Raw genomic sequence first — 17685 nt, forward strand, 5'->3', positions numbered from 1 at the left:
TACATTTTCCCACAACAGTTAGCTCAATCCTTTTTTAAAAAAAAAACCCACAAAAAACTTTCTTTATATGGTTTTATGTGCAGTTGTTGTGAACTGCTTTGATCTTTTCTGTATGAATTAGCAGTGTGCAAATACTTTTATGAATAAAGAAGACAGTAAGCTAAGAAAGTCAGCTTCTAGTCAAGCTTCTGTCTTGCTGAGTGGCACAATGCACTTCCCTTGTGCAAGCCCAGCTTCCAGCGAACGGGAGTTGCATCAGAATGCAGGCATCCTCTGGCACTGTGCCTCTTCCCTTCAAAGCAGCTAGCATGGGAGACGCTTTCTTGTGGCTTGCATCCGGGCACACCTCTTGCATCTCTTTTCTGGAAGCACCCATCCTGGCTCCATTGGTGCAGCAGGGTGAGGTGCAGCAATGGAAAGGATCTCTCTGGACGCACAGCAGAATCCAGCCCTGCTAAGCCTTCTTGAAAGCACCCATCCATTTGCCCCCCCCCCCCGTGCCTCTGTGGGTTGGAGCCAAGGGGGCAGGGCAGGGACTGCCTGCTCTTGCAGCTGTGGCTTTGCAAACCCCATACTTAAGCTCTCTGAGGCTCCCTTCAGTGATGGGGTCCGCTGGCTCTTCCGCCCTGTAATTGGTGACCAGGCAGAGAGAAAAATGCAGCTTGCAATCCTTCTGTGTAAAGAAGCTTAGCTGCCTTCTCTACTTGTGTGTTGTGGAGTCCTTGAGACAGGCTTCACTGGCTGTCATCACTGACGGTGGTAACATTTTTTTTAAAAATCTCCTGATATCCCTTCCTCCCCACATTCTCATCCCCTAATTACAGAAGGATGCAATTGGGTGGGTCATTGCTGAGTCCAGTTGTCTGCCCTGCTCCTGATATCCTGCACCAAAATCCTATCTGATGCCTGCCAGGGCTTTCCTGGTGCCACGTAGACAAGATCATGTGTTGGGGCATCCTCCAAGTTAACTAATGCAGAGTCGGGACCAACTCCAGTGCCTCCTGTGACTGATATGGATTAGGATCTGACCCCCCTCAAGCATAAGCATGCCTGGGAAAAGCAGCAATGCCCCTTGGTAGACCATGCCAAGATGACATTACAACATCTTCTTGGCAGTGTTTTTGTGTTGGAGCTGCCCTTGGGAAAGAAAGGATTCAAATCCCTTTTCCCTGAATGCTGTGGTTGTGATGAATATTGGATACACACCCCTGCGTCAACCTTTTTTTTTAAAGGTGTGGTTCTAAGGGGCCCTCCCAACAATCTTTTTTATTGTGTATTTTTGATCATTTGTGCTCATTATGTTATTGGGGTGGTTATATGCAATCTCACTTTCAATACTGTTTGCGCCTGCATAATTTTCAGGTAGGGCATGCGGCTTTGTTTCCAGTCATGGCATGTTCTGTAACTTCTTGCTAAAACCCTCTGACTTTTTATACCAGCAAAGTTCTGGTTTGTGTGGTCCTAGTAAGCCATATAGTTTAGCTCACCACATTGTGCAAACTAGACCAGAGTAATCCAACAACAGCCATGGCATATTTTCATTTACAGGCTGTAGTTAAGGCACCAGGCTGGGTTTGCATATAATGCTAAAGCAAGGTTTATTAACTTAGATTTATTTAAACGCAGCAGGGCTTATATTTGGCACTGTTTAAATTTGGTGCCAATTGCAAACTCCCACTTTCATCAGTGATTAACTCCAATTGGGAGCTCCCAAGCGGCACTCATAACAGCGGGGCTTCCATTGCATGCCAGGTTTTTAAGCGGCTGGATTGGAAAGCCACACTTGCAAAAGAACGATCAGGAACACACTCAGAAATTCCTGTTGTTCCTTTGCAACTGCGGCTTTACTTGCCCCACACCTGATGTCATATTTTGCCTGAATGGCAAGCCTTCTTTAATGCAAATCACCAAGATAACATTTTTTTGTTATTGGGAAATATGTACATACTGTACATAAAATAAATAAAATGCATTTGGCGGCTTAGGAAATTTAGCAAGCGTTGCTGTCATCCATACGCTTTCAAGATCCACATCTCCAAACAGCCCGATTTGTCTCCTTTGATTCTCACCAGCCCCGGCTGTCAGCGTTGCTTTTTGAAGAATCCTAAAGAGTGAGTAGTTTTCTGCTTTGAAAACTCTTCGCTTCCTCCAGTAGGTTCCCAGATGCTTTTACTCTGCCCTACAGAGCTAAGGTGCTTTGGTGTTGCTCATTCTGTATCTCTCCCTCCACCCCGCCGAAAAGTGGGGGGGGGGGGCCTTGATTGAAGCATGCTCAGCCTTTTGTGGGTAAACATTCAGAGTAAGAGGGTTTCCCAATTCAGGCATACTGCGTCCGCCACCTGTTGCAGGGCACCTGCTGTTGCGTTTCAAGGAATATGCAGAATTATGCGCAGTTGCATTCCATTAAAGTATCAAAATTCAATTTGCTGCCGTCTGTTTTGCAGTCTGTTCTGCCGTTGGTGGCAGAAGCTGCTGAACGTTTACATAGTTGGAGCTAGGGTTGCCAGATGCTGGGTGCAAATATCTTGGGGGGAGTGCTGTGGTCACATCCTGTTTGTGAGCTTCCGAAGGCTTACCTGACTTCTGCGGCCTGGAAACAGACCCCTTTAGATAGATGCTGATCAGATCCTGTAGGCATTTCTTAAACCTGACCTCTTGTATACAAGGCAGATCTCTAGCATGAGAGGTAGTGGGATGCCAACATACCACCACTCAGGAAATTGCCTCGAGTTATTGCCGAGTTATGGCCACAAGGGTTGCGTGGGGTGAAATTGCCTATTTTAAACGTCTAATCTTTATTTCAGAAGCAGTCTAATGGAGAACCAGCAGCCTCCCGACTGCAGTGGTTTAAATGAGTGCCACTAAATTTGGAGTCTTGAATGTTCCCTGGCTTCGCCACACAAGTGTTGATCTGATTATCTAGCCTGGAACATGTCATCGGGAGAACCTGAGATGCTCATAAGAGCACAAGAAGGAGGAGCCTGGCTGCTGGGTCAGGCCAAAGCTCTATCTGATGCAGAGCCAGCAGTAACGCATAACCATTTGATAGGGTGGCAGGGGGGCTTTGAGCAGCAGCGATCCTTGCGTGCGGGCAGGACAAAAAGTCTATGAAATGTTGGAAGGTGTGTTATGTGGACCCCACTGCTGGGATCTCATGTGGTGACTTGGTTCACAACCACCCACACCGTGCATTTCAAGCACATGCCTTCCTGCAAAGAAAGCTGGGAGTTGTAGTTTAAGGGAATTGCAGCTCTGTATGTTCCCAGGATTCTTTGGGGGAGGCTTGTGCTTTAAATGTGGATGTGACTGTGTGTTTCTATTGATAACAGTGTCTGTGTGTGTTTAGATTGCTTTGGGGCTCAGGCTTAGTAAAAAGAAAAAAGGGGGGGAGTGCGGAAAGCAGTTGATTCAATTAGCCACGCGTTCTTGAGTTACTTGACAGCCTTATGTAATTTTTGTCATAACAGCAATTTGCAAAGCAAAATCCTCCCTGATGCCAAATGTTTCTCTGCCCTGCTGCAACCTTTTTAATGTTTTCCTCCACCTTCTACTCCCGTCCCCAGTCACTCACGGTTCCCATGACTTAACTACATCAAGCAATTCCATCCTTCTCCCTCCTGCCTCACTCTCTTGCCCCCGCCCCCCGCCGCCGCCGCCCCCCCCCCCCGCTTCGGGCCTTTCCCATCTTGCTCATTTGGCCTCAGTTTGACATGTGTGTGTGTGTGCGTGTGTGTGTGCGTGTGTATGCGCATACAAAATAACTGTGAGCATCTTTCCTTCCCCACCCCCCCTCCCGTTGTAAACTGGAAAGAATCACGGGTGTGGAACAAAAACTGAAAGAAGGGAGATCTTGTGACCAATTTGAAAGCACTCCCAGCTTCAGAGTCCTGCAGGCTACCCTGAGTTACATCTTTCCATTAGCAGATGCCATCATGTATGGACAGAAAGTGCAACCCCCAACCCTTTAAAACCAAGCTGCCAGTGATGGAAGGGGACCTTGCACCCAGAACGTGTCCACACTTATGGAAATATACTTTTTAACTGAATGCAGTTTGGTGGAAAAATAGCTGGAGGAGATTGCCCAACTTTTGCATCTCTTTTTCTAAGTGTGTGTGTGTGTGTGGTCAGACTGGAAGAACTCGGCTCTCTGCCTCTGGCCTTTTAAAGTCAATAGAAAGTAAGGTAACTCTGCATTGCTTTGCCCGGAGTCTTGCTGGAACTTGGATGCTAAATTGGCATTTGCACTGAGACTGTGTCCATCATACTCCCATTTTCTGCACACTGACTGCGTTTCCAGTGCTAGGTGGGTTTTTAATGCATGATCAAAGGACATCTGTATACTGTAAGGTAAAGGTAAAGGGACCCCTGACCATTAGGTCCAGTTGCGGATGACTCTGGGGTTGTGGCGCTCATCTCGCTTTACTGGCCGAGGGAGCCTGTGTACAGCTTCCGGGTCATGTGGCCAGCATGACTAAGCCGCTTCTGGCGAACCAGAGCAGCGCACGGAAACACCGTTTACCTTCCCACCAGAGTGGTACCTATTTATCTACTTGCACTTTGATGTGCTTTTGAACTGCTAGGTTGGCAGGAGCAGGGACCGAGCAACGGGAGCTCACCCCGTTGCGGGGATTCGAACCGCCGACCTTATGATCATCAAGCCCTAGGCTCAGTGGTTTAACCCACAGCGCCACCCTGTAGTTCGGTACAAAAAACTATTGTTTGATGTGATGCTTCTCAAACAAGCTTCACTCTGATTGGAGTCCTTAAGCCTTGGGATCCTTAAGCCAGTTCCTATCCTCTCTAGTCAAGGTGTAAACACCTTTGCATAGGGTAGAGATATCCCCTCCCATACTCCCTGTGTGTGAACACAAACAGCAATGAATATGACACTATGAAGCCCTGCTGATGTGAACAGCTAGGGGAGAAAGAGCTGGGAAATGCATTCACTGGCGTCTCTAAGGCGGTAATGTGAACACACCCTGAGATGGGGATTAGAGTCATCTGTGAACACACCAGAGATTACAAAATGTGCAAACTACTTCCTTTTTCAATGTAGTAGTTATTTAATCTTTTTGAGTGCATTCTTCTAGTCCTCATGTTCATGCAAAAAACAGCATGGATAGTTTACAGCAAAAGAGTCAGAGAAAACAGTTGGCTTACATCAGACTTCCATTGGCCAGAGGATATAATAAGTTAGTAGTTCAACATGGGCCCCAGGCATTTACTGTGCCCCTCCCCATATTGTTACCCCTCCCCCCTTTAAAAATAAGTAATTAATCCGCTACTTCATGCAAACCAGTTTTGTCTGCTGGATTTCTCTACTCATCCCTTCTGCACTGTGAAGCTTCTAATAATACCAAGCCCATCCCTGCCTGCATTCTGCAAGCCCCATGGACCCTTCTTCTGGTATAAACAGCAAATACAGTGGTACCTCAGTTTATGAACTTAATCTGTTCCGGAAGTCCATTCTTAAACTGAAACCATTCTTAAACCGAGGCGCACGTTCCCTAATGAGGCCTATCACCATTGGTGCTCTTCCACTGTTCAGATTCCGTTCTTAGACCGAGGTAGAGTTCGCAAACCAGGACACTACTTCCAGTTTTGTAGTGTTTGTAAACCAAATAGTTCGTAAACAGGGCTGTTCTTAAACCGAGGTACCACTGTACTGTTACTACTTAATTCTAGGTTAGAGCCTTTAGCCCTATTTATGCAGTGCTTTCCCACAATTTTGTGGAAGTGAAATTAGAAGGTCGACGTAAGCATATAGTGCTAGATTATACTGCAATTCTGTTCCCCATGACCAAGATCCCTTCTATAATATTACTCATAAGCAAGTTCCATTTAGAAAATGTCCTTTCTAATGTTAATTAAAAGTTTCCTGTATTCAGTTTCTATGTGATGTTTTTATTGTTTCATGTTGAGCATGGCAATAAGATTAGTGTCAGATTTATTTCCTCTTAAAAGTTGTCTCAAAATTGCCCACCTCATGTCAGTTTATTTTTCTGCAAGGGGAAAAAGCTTTAATTCTAATTTTTATAGTTAAATAGTCCCCCTTCCTTGGGAAGAGAAATGGACACTGGGAGGCTGTATTAAAAAGGCTATTCATGGCAGGCAATTAATAGGACATTCCTCACTAGTTTTACTGCCACACTCAATGCAAAGCAATAAATTACCTGAGACTGCAAACAGGAAGTGTTTAATTAAAGTTATGGCTCTGGCTCTGGCCAGAGCAGCGATGTCACGCTGGCCACGTGACCCGGAAGTGTCTCCGGACAGCGCTGGCCCCTGGCCTCTTAAGTGAGATGGGCGCACAACCCCAGAGTCTGTCAAGACTGGCCCGTACGGGCAGGGGTACCTTTACCTTTACCTTTAGCCATTATGAGTCATCAACACTTGTCTGCACAAAACAAAATTGTGCAGCAGCTGTATTTTACTACCCCCAAATTGCCACAAATCTGGCCTGAGGGGAGACCACAACAGAACACTACAAAACTGGCTGACAGTGACATAACTGGGAACTCCGTAAAAAGTGAGTAAACAAAGGGTGGCAATTCTAGGAGGAAGGATTGGCTCAGAAACAATCTGCCTTCCTCCCTCCTCTCCAAAACCCACTATTTTTGCAATCTGAATAGGTTGTGCTAAGGTAGCTGAGTGATGATGTTTCCTCCTCCAGCTGCATAATTGGGGCGAGATGCAGAATTTAAGGCAAGTGCTTTATTGGCCAGGTGCACCAACAGTGTCTGCTGTGATCAGTTTTTGGAACCTTGTACCAAAGTCACATGCTGTGTTTCTGAAAACGGTAGTTACTTACAAAGAATATTCCTGTTTGAGCTTGCAGACTGACTCTACTATGGTCTTGCCATCAATGTGTCCTTATGCAGCAGGTGCCAAAGGAAGAAGGAGATCCGTACATCTCTGTGTCCGTCTCTCTGTCTGTGTACATGTTCAGTCTTTGCCAGTGTTCTAGCTATATGGACAAAGAACAGGATATTGGTGAATCTGGAGCTGGAAGTTCTTACAAGAGCCTACAGTTACAGACAGTGGTGTAGGTACGGACCTACTAAACCGTCTTATACTGAGTTAGGCGTTTGTTCATCTGTGCTGACTGGCGGCGAGTCTCCAGAATTTTGGGAAGGAATCCCTCCCAGCCTTGGCTGCGGATTGAAATTGGGACTTTCTGTATGGAGAGCATGTGCTCTGACACTGAGCTATGGCCCTTCCCCAGAGTAGGGCAGAGATGGGATAAAGCACAGCCACTTATTTCACAGCAAGAACAATGATGTCATCTCCCAGGGCACTATTTGCCAATCCTTTGAATGCCAAATATTGGGGCTGGGGTGGGGACATAGCCAAAGAAACACATCAGAATAAAATTAAGGAAGAGTTGTGGTTCGCTGACAGAGCATCAGTCAGTGCCTGCTCACTCCCCACCCCACCCCCACCCCGGCCAGGAACTCACCAGTTTGAGTGGTGCGGACAGCATAAAGTGGGGGTGGGGACTGGAAAGCTCAGTAGTGGGGATGCAAATTGCTAATGGGAGGGGAGGAGGCAAGGATCAGATGAGGAGCAGGGCTGTGTGTGCGTATGAGAGAGGAGAGCATGTGGAATAGTTACACCCACTGCGAGGGATGAGGGAGAAATCCTATTCAGTTTACATTTGAAGGAATTTATATTTAGCTAATTTGCACTTCTGAAACAATATGCAAACCGAAACACCGCTGTCCTTCAGAATTCTCTGATTTTCCTGCGCAGTTCCATAGCCAAATAAAGTGTACAGAATGCTTATACTGAGGTAAAGTATGCACAAAATGCGTATATTCTTGGAAATAGGATACAGTAATGGGGAAATTGCTTTGCAAAAATTGTATAATGGGGGAAATTGCAAATATTTGGAGAAATTCACATTAGAATGCTGGTGAATTTTCTTTGGGACTTAAAAATAATAATCCCAAACTCAAGTGGAAGTGTGGAGAACTCTTAAGACTTGAAAATGAGAAAACAGAGAGAAATAAACATGGACAGATCCAACCATCCCTCACTTCCCTGCTGGCATGTGGCCCGCAGAGCGTTAGCTGACGGGATATGTGGCCCTCGGGCCAAAAAAAAAGTCCACTACCCATGATGTAGAGACAATACCAATGGCTGGACTTAGTGTAATTGCCTTCCTAAAATTAGCAGCTTGGAAAAGAAAGGCTGTTGCACAGTGGCAGAAGGCCATCAGAGAAGGGCCAAGTCCGTCCTCTCTCGACAGAGACGTGGCTGCAGAAACAGCTGTCTTCAGCAGACCCTGCCAAATGTCATTCGGAAGTTTCTGGGAATTGTCATGGTGGGCTTTCTTTTTGCAGTCCTGCTTCTTTCCCCCACTTCTTCAGGCAGCAGTGACGTTTCCCCAGGACCTGCCCCCCAAATCACCTGGATACTCTGCAGCAGCTGTGGCATGGGCCTTAATTAACATGGATTGGAAGAACGGCTTTGTTAGTCAAAACATTAATTACGATAGTGCAGGAAAGCCCATGCCACCACCCCTGCTTGGCATTCCTGGGTGGCATGATTAAACTGAGTTGGCTGTGGAAGAGCAGCAGAATGAAAAGGAAATTTGTTAATGCCATTTGAAATAAACTTGCAGCGCTCTTTGGAATTGATTTCTCAAACGCTCTGGGGTCTAGTTGTCTCCAGATCTCCTTGCCAACCGCCATCCCTTCCATACTTGCCACTCGCTTGTTCTCCTCCGCCGCTCCCCCACCCCCCCATTTCCACCTCCCTCTCTCTTTACTTTCTGTCTGCTGAGGTCCCTTTGTCTCGTGCATGGAAATGCACCATCCATCATTACCCAACAGAGCAATTCTGTTGACTGTGCAACTTGTAGCTGCTAATTACACAATGCAGAGATGGTTAAAGGTTTAAAGGAATGGCGGGGGGGGGGATTGGGGATAGCAGAAAATATACAGCATTTTCTGTTGGCTGCATGTCTCTTGCCAGAGAGGAAGGTGGTGGGGCCAGAGTTCAGAGGCAGAGCACAAGCTTCATGAGCATACGGTCCCTGGTTCAATCCTGGGCACCTCGAGTCTTAAGAAAGGAACCGTGGGCAGGTGATGAGCAAGACCAGGAGGGCGCCATCAGGGAGTCCACTCAGCTCTGCTCCTAAGACACTGTTACATCTTCTTCACGCAGGGCATGAAGCTGTTGTGGAGTTGGTCCCCACAGGAGACAGTGATGGCAACCAACCTATATGGCTCTAAAAGAGGATCAGACAAAATGCATGGAGTGTCGGAGGTGTTACGTGGCTGGGGCAACTCTGTCAGATGGGCAGGGTGCAAATAAAAAAAAAATCATTATAAAAATTGTTATGTCTCTGAATATCAGTTGCTGGGTATCTCAAGGGGGTCTGTGGTTTGAGATCAGATTTTTGGGCTAGATGAGCCTTTAGCCTGATTCAGTAGATCCCTTCCTGTGCTCTGAAGCTCTTACCTTTCTCACCACCCCCTTGTATAGTTGCTTTTAACTGCTTGTCTTTTGTTTCTATCTTAAGTTTCGTGAGTTATAATCACTTTTATCCCTTTCCTCTTTTTAAGTCTTATGTGCTTTATTTTATTAGCATGTTTTTATCTTATGCTGGTCTGTGACTGTAATAAAGTTTGGTGATGGTACCTCTCTGTGGCCCAAGGCCTGAGAAAGCCCTTTCTAGTGAAGGCTGCACTATAGTGGGCTTCAGGGGACTCATAGAATGAGGCTCCCTAGGGTGTTTCCGTGTGACGCTTTGCTACTGGTCCTAATAATAATAATAATGATAATAATAATTTATTATTTATACCCCACCCATCTGGCTGGGTTTCCCCAGCCACTGTGGGCGGCTTCCAACAAAATATTAAAAGACAATAGTCTGTCAAACATTAAAAGCTTCCCTAAACAGGCTGCCTTCAGATGTCTTCTAAAAGTCTGGTAGTTGTTCTTCTCTTTCCTCTGGTGGGAGGGTGTTCCACAGGGTGGGTGCCACTACCAAGAAGGCCCTCTGCCTGGTTCCCTGTAACTTTGCTTCTCATAGTGAGGGAACCAGTAGAAGGCACTCGGCGCTGGACCTCATCCGGGCTGAGGGATGGGGGTGGAGACGCTCCTTCGGGTATACTGGACCGAGGCTGTTTAGGGCTTTAAAGGTTAGCACCAACGCTGAATTGTGCTTGGAAATGTACTGGGAGCCAGTGTATGTTTTTCAAGACCGGTGTTATGTGGTCTCGGCGGCCGCTCCCAGTCAGCAACATACATGAGAATTCTACAGGATTCTGGAAATGTAAAGACAGCACCCAAAGAGCCTACGAAGGCAGTGTTAGAAACTCAGCTATATAAGCTAGGCATCAAATGGCACTTTAAACCTGGGTTATGGTTGCCACAGCAGAATGTATATTCTCCAGGGGGTTGTGCTAGATGGCCCTCGGGGTCCCTTCCAACGCTACAATTCTGTGATTCTATGATCTCAACTACATTGCTTGCCTATAGCTTGCACTTGTCCCAGTATGCACAAAGGAGAAACACACATAGTGGAAATGGAAATGGTATTAACTATGGACTAAGGCAGAGGTTTTTAAACTGGCTTGATGGAGATGACTGTCACCAGCCTGGCACCCAGAAATCTCCATGTAGTTGCAATTGGACCCATGTCAGTAGTAAAATGCACCTGGCACCCAGGGAATTTCTAACACCGACTAAGCGCCAAATGACAGGGCTGATACCAAAGTAAAGAGGTACCTCTGGTTACGAACTTACGGTAATTCGTTCCGGGGATCTGTTCTTAACCTGAAACCGTTCTTAACCTGAGGTACCACTTTAGCTAATGGGGCCTGCTGCGCCGCTGGCACACAATTTCAGTTCTCATCCTGAGGTAAAGTTCTTAACCCGAGGTACTACTTCCGGGTTAGCGGAGTTTGTAACCCGAGGTACCACTGTATCAGGCCTGTTGAGATATAAAGCTGGGTGTGGGTGTGTTTCAGTTTTACACATGTAATAATTTGGGGGGGGGGTTCAACACATTCTCCCCCCCCCCCGCACCTTGCTGGGTTGCTTTCATTCGTTTTCTCCCACCCCAGTTGCCTGTACTGCAGGGATAAAAGGTGTGTGAATTCTGTTACATGCACTTGGGATGTATATCACTTTGGAATAGGGACTGAAGATTGACGTTACAGGCTTCACTGAAACATGCATTTTGTGTTGGGGTCCAAAGGAAAAAAGGGAAGTGATGTTCTACAGAAGGTGTTCTGGGACAGAGTTCCAGGCATAAGGGGAAGTACAGGAGAATGGGCAGAGTTGCTTGCAGGAAGTGAGGTTAGTTGAATTGCAGGGATGAACCTCAGAAGAGCCTGGCTGCTGAATCAGACCAGAGGCCCGTCTAGCTCAGCATCCTGTCCTCACAGTGGCCAATCAGATGTCCCTATCTGCAGTGTTTCTCAAACTTGGGTCCCCAGCTGTTATTGGACTACAACTCCCACAATCCCTAGTTGGCAGGGCCGGTGGTCAGGGATGATGTGAACTGTAGTCCCAACAACAGCTGGGGACCCAAGTTTGAGAAACACTGCCCCCATGGGAAGCCCGCAAGCAGGACCCGAGTGCAACAGCAGGTCTTTCCACTTGCTCAGGGAGAAGGGATGCATCCAGACTGAAGAGCAGAGAGGATATATGTGAGGATGGGACAACCTCTTGCCTTAAAGGAGGATTCTCTGCAGGCAGCCACTCCAGGCTGTGTACAGCCAGAGTGATGATGGAGGGTTGTGACACAGAGATGCATGGGACAAAGGTGACTCAGATCAGGAATTCCTGCAAGCTGAGAAGCATGTTTAGCAAATTATCCTTGCTATGAAGCTCTGCAAGAAGAAGGCAGAAAACAGCAGCATAACAACTTAGTCACCGGTGAGTCCAGGCTGGGAGAATGCTCATTCCAAGAGCTCAGCATGGCAAATAACTTCTAAATATGAAAATAACTATCCAAGGCTAGGAGTTTGTGTTAACTGCTGTTCTTTTCTCTTTTTTTAACGGTCCAGCTGGGCCTTCCAGATGTTTTGGGCTATTTGCCCCAGCCAGCACAGCTGGAGGACCCTAGGTTGGAGAAGGCTGCTTTATTTTGCAATTTCCCTTAAGCTTTTTACATGACGTAGCTTTGAGGGGGTTTGATCTGATGGAGGAGCTTCTCTGAGTCGGAACACTTCCAAACCCCCCCTTTTCTCATTCAAAAATAATGGCTTGATGCAGGACATTTGGTTTCCACTTGTTGCTCACCCCAGGTCTTTTTGTTGTCACTGTGTCCCCTCCCTTCCCCAGGACTTTTCTCTCCCTTCAATCTTGACCGCTAGCTGGCTGGCCTCACCCCACACTCTCCCCTGCCTCTTCTTCATGCCTTCCATCCTGCAGGAGTCTGCAAGGAGCCTTCTTCAGCACAAGGCGGGGCAAGCATTTATAGCCTTCTTTTGTGGCTTCCGCCAGGTCTCACGCTGGACATTCTTGTTCCATTACTTAATTGTTGTCTGCGAAGGACTCTGTTGCTACGAGGGAGGTGTGTGTGTGTGTGTATGTTGGGGATGGCAGTGAATTATGTAACTGGAAGCAGGAGTGAATTGTTGACTCTTCCTGGTCCAGATCATGGGCTGGTCCAGATCAAGGGCACTTGGGGGCGGAGGGTGGCCGTGAGTTTCTCCCCCTACATGAACCAGCTAATAGAAAGTGTAAAATATTTGTAGAACCTGAGATAGGAGGCACTATTATTCTCTCTCTCTCTTTTTTGGGGGGGCAAGAAACTACCCTGCGCCCCCACTTTTCAGTGCTTCTTTCTTTTGCACATGCATGCACACACTGACACCCTGGAAAAATTCCTGCGGGTGCCTGTGCTCCAGGCAGGGTGGGTGGGTAGAAGAATGGGGGCCCACAGCTCCATCTCCATTTAACAATCAGAGGAGGGAAGCTTGGAAACAGCCGCCTCAGGAAATCTTACAGAAGCAAAAAGTGAACTGCACTTGGTGTCAGGAGAGGGTTTTGTGTTTTGTGTTTGGCCTGCTGTGCAGATATTAGAGGTACAGGAACCCTATGGGGCGGGGGGGACAACCACCCTAAAGGTGGCAACTTTACGTAGGGCCCATAAAACGATACATTGACTGCTTCATCTCAGTATGCCAGTTTCCGGGCCTGAGGGAGAAGGGGTCTTTGTGCCCTGCTGGCACTGTGCCTAGCTGCGATTGCTGTTTACTTTAAATGAGCTGTGCCTGGCACCCCTGCCTCAAGCTGTGAGGGGCGGGAGGGATCGCTTGCCTAACTCTGGAGAGCTTGCCTGAGAAGTATTCAGAGGAGATCTCCTCATAAGCCTTCTTCCCTCCTTCTGTCTTACAGCCCCGGAAGGCACCCTCCCGGAAGCAACCCCGCTCCCCCTCAGTGAACGGACTAGCCATTCGCCTGCCACGGCGCCCCTCATGAGGGAGACAGAAACACACCCAAGTGACCAGCCTCTCCCTCCCCTCCCACCAGAAGCCACCCCTCTGCCGCGTGCTGCCGCTCCCACAGGGGCAACACCGCCTGTTCAGAATGGTCCCCCGGGTGTCAAGACTGCCACAGTGCCCCCTGTGGAAGCGAAACCTTCCCTTCAGACTAACCAGGCCGGCCCACTGCCTGCCACAACGTTCCTGGCTATGGAGGCCCTGCCCCCTAAGAATGGCCGCCCCCCGCCGATAGGTGCCCAGGCATCGCCTCCCACAGAAGAAGAACATCTCCAGGAAAGCACCCAACAACCAGCACCCAAGAGTGAACAGCCTTCCCCTGCCCAGGGGCCTTCCAGACCCCGGACCAAACAAGGTATGTTTGGGGCAGAACTCGAAGCTGATCAGAAATTTGCAGGGTGAGAATCTTTGTCAGCACATAATTTTCCTGAACTGTTTGTTTCTTGTGGAAAGACAGCAGATAAGTGTGCAGCTTCTCTGTTTGAAACACACACACACACACACACACACACACACACACACACACACGGCAGCCAGGGGTTTGTCATTATGATGGGTGGGGTCTGCAGAAATAGAGAACCTCTGTCCTGTGGGCTTCATTTGGAACCCTAGGCCTCCCCCATTTGGAGTCTCCCCATCTCTGTCCCATGTGAGTGTTGCTTTTATTCTTTATTTAAAATGCTTTCATTTAACCTTTCAGTACAAAATTTTCTGCACAGCTTGCACTAAAAATTACAGCAATATAATAAAACAATTTAAAAAACCTGTGGTAAGAAATGCAATAAGGCAACAGGAGAAAGGATTCCCTCTCATAATGCTAAAACTTGTAGACGTCTGAGGATTGTTGGAAGATTCAAGTCAGAAAAAAGAAAGTACAAGAAATTACTTTTTCACGCAGCACCTAGTTAAATTATGGAACTCACTGCTGCAAGGGGGAAGTGATGGCCACCAAAGTGGGTGGCTTTAAAAGAGGAATGAATAAATTCAATGGCTACTAGCCAGGATGGTTATGTTCTGCCTTCATGGTCGGTGGCAGTAATGCTTCTGAATGCCAGTTGCTGTAAACCACCGGATGGGAGAGGGCTCTTGTGCTCAAGTCCTGCTTGCAGGCGTCCCTCGGGCACCTGCTTGGCTGCTGTGAGAACAAGATGCTTGGTAGAAGGCAACATTTCATTCTGGCCTGCTGAGAAATGAGTAGCTTACGTTTCCATGCTGCCCAGGGAGAAGAGGGCCTTCACTCCCCTGAGTCCATCATGGAAATAACTAGTACAAACATTTGCAAGCTAGTAGGTTTTTTTGGTTATTTATGTGCCTGGCTTGATAGCCTTCTGCTGCTGCTGCTGCTGCTGCTGCTCCACCGTGGGGTATATCGCCACAAGGCATCTAGAGTTGGCTCCCTGAATTGGTGCTAGAGAAGGCCGCATGATGGCTGGCAGAGTCACAGTATCATCTGCAGCAGTTTTCTTGCTTCTTTTCAGATTTTTGGTCCTACTTGGAGCCTCAGTCCTCCCTGTTCATATTAATTTGTTGTGTGATTATACTCTTCCTTACTTGTCTTCCTCCTCCTCCCCACACTGCTGTTTTACTTCTCTAAAAATATAAACATTGATAGTTTGTTTTTGTTTCTCCTTTATTAATAATAAAAATACTGCTGCCAGTGATGCCACTGGTGTGTCCCCATTCAGATCCAAGTGGGACACAGTAGTCTAGAAAGACTGGTGCAGACATGAAGAGGATTTGATGAACGTCAGGGCTGCAGGGGGTGGGGTGGACTTCCACATGACTTTTCTAACTGGCTTAACCTCTTCCTTCTCTTGCCCAGATACCCAGAAGGCGCAAGCCAGGCACAAACTTGCTCGAGAGCGACGGGAAGAACGAGCCAAACATCTAGGTAAGAAGCAAGCTTGTGATTGTGGGGCAGAGGAAGCTTCAGGCCCTCTCCAGGCAACGAAGCTTGCAGATCTTCTGGGATCCTTTCCCAGGATCCTTTGGTCCATCTATCTATTGCACACTGACTGACAGTGGTCTCCAAGGTCTCATACAGGTGAAGGAAAGTCGCTTCTTCCACAGCTGGCACACAAAGTAGACTGCCAAAAGGGGAATAGATTGCTTTGTGATTCCTCTGCCAGTCAGTCCATCTGATAGACTGCAGAGTGGGGTTTTTTTTTACCTGCTAAGAGACTAGTAGCCTGGATTTCCTTGCTGTCCTTGGAAGAGGGGATTTTCCTTCCTCTTCTGCCAGTACAGAAGTGCAGGCTGCTAACTTCTCAGCAGGCTGGTACAAACATATGAGAATGCGGAAAAAGAATTGCCAGATAACTAAATTTTTACAGAATAGATAGCTTTCTCTCCACCCTTCTTTACTGTGGATTTAGTTAGGTGAGTTAAAACCTTAACATGCATTTACTTGCATGCAATTTGCCTAATCAGTTGTGTTCCCCACCTCCCACAGGATTACCATCATGTAAGCAGCAGAGCAAGCAGAAACTTCTTAACCCTGGCCAGTAACCTCTTACACCTGCCCAGCCCCATCCTATACCCATTCCCCCATGTTTGTAGCTGACCTTTTGCAGCACGGTATGTAGGCTCCTTGTGTGATTTAGAGCCCTGATCCTCCAGGACTCTTAAATCACCCAGAGAGCATCTCCGAATGAACAGGGCAGGCTCCCTGTGGCAGACATTCAGCCCCCAACACGTGGGTGGCTGCAGGAGTGGCAACAGGAACATGCAGTAGTGGGGTGAGGCTGTTGATCTTTATCCTTTCACCCTCCCGCAACAGTAATTCTGCGTGTGCGGAGTCTGGGAGAACACGACTTTGCACGGCTCTTGTATTTTGAGAAAATTCATCTCTCATGTGTACCAAATTGTGAGTGGGAGAGAAATCATCACACTCCTTCCTTCCTTCCTTCGTTCCATTGGGCCACCAAGTCTAGACAAACACACAAACTTCATCCAGTTATGCATCCCCCTTCTGCCCCCGTCATGTGCATCTGTGAGATGTCTTGGCAAAGAAGATTCCTTTCCCATGCAGTAGACCTCTAGTCATTAATTTTGCTGGGTGCTGCTCTCTGTTCTGCGGCCTCTCTCCTGCTTTCCCTCTGCACCGCACTGCCCACACCATCACTCCCCCTCCTACTACTTTTGCCGCTCCAGTCTAAATCACTTTCCACCCTCATTCCCCCATTGTGTTTTTGAATGTGTTTTTCAGGCCAGCTTCCCATTCCCTTTGTTGACTGCATTGCCCCTCCCTCCCTCTCTGCTAGTATCCTGATCCACTTTGTTGTTTAGGGTCTTCTCCCCTCTCCCCCCCCCAGTTTGCTGTCACCAGCTGTGGGCTTCATTCCTGAAGCTAGGGGTTCAGTTACTGCAACCCACTCCTTGTTTGAGTGAATTCCTGCAGGATTTTCCCTCATTCCTTCCAACTCTCCTGCCAACCCAGCTTTCCATTGCAGATAGGTCCTATTTTTATTTAGTTAAAATATTTGTGCCTTGCCTTTCAAAGTTTGCTTCAAGGCAGCTTGCAAGCATTTGAAAGCATTATGCATGCAAAATGCATAAAAACAATTGGACTTCCAGGTTAGCGCGATCGGATTTATTGCGGATTCCCTCCGAGCTCCGGAGGGAATCGGCTCTGCTGAGGACGGGTCTTACCACGCCAGCGACGCGGGGACCCTTAGAAACCGCAGGCGCGGAAGCCTGCGGACTTGGTGACTCGGCGGGCACCTTTAAGCGCCTTCCCCGACCCACAAAGAGCCTTTTTAAAGGCTACAGAGAGGGTACGGGGAGTGGCGTGGTGCTGTGAGTAGACCGCTACTTCAGTGGAGCGTAGCCGCGAGCCATGGCTGGAGAGCGCTGACTTTTTTCCCAAAATTCGGACTGGAAAATAAACAACCCGTGAGTAGATTGGAATCTGGACTTTAAAATTTATACCTTTGAATTTGGTACAATCGGGGGATGTGCTAAAGGGAAGTCCGCACCCCCCCTACCTACAAACGATCTAAAGCAAGGATTGGAGAACTAAGGTGGAGAGTATTGTTTTTGGTGTCAGATAAAAGATACTTCAATGAATTTGACAGAAGAAGTCTTTGTGCTGGAGAGAAAGTGAGGAATTTTGGAAGCTTTTGTGTAACCCCCCCCCCCGAACCCGGGAGTGTCCTGTGCGTAAGCTGGAGGAAAAAGAATAAGGAGTTTGACAGCTGTCAAAGGAGCTGTCAAACGG

The 17685-nt window shown here is 47.6% G+C and overlaps 1 protein-coding gene across 14 annotated transcripts in view; it reads left to right on the top strand.

Annotated features, from left to right (window-relative positions):
* MAP7D1 (MAP7 domain containing 1) overlaps positions 1–17685 on the top strand; it is a 58288-nt gene that overhangs the window by 16431 nt on the left and 24172 nt on the right. For all 14 annotated transcript variants that reach the window (XM_079985233.1, XM_079985232.1, XM_079985228.1 and 11 more), the window contains exons 2-3: positions 13363–13821; positions 15289–15357. In XM_079985233.1, coding sequence (XP_079841359.1) covers positions 13363–13821; positions 15289–15357 — 528 coding nt within the window. The remainder of the gene's footprint in view (positions 1–13362; positions 13822–15288; positions 15358–17685) is intronic.

The sequence above is a fragment of the Podarcis cretensis genome (assembly GCF_951804945.1).
Source record: "Podarcis cretensis genome assembly, chromosome: 8".
Classification (NCBI taxonomy): Eukaryota; Metazoa; Chordata; class Lepidosauria; order Squamata; family Lacertidae; genus Podarcis; species Podarcis cretensis.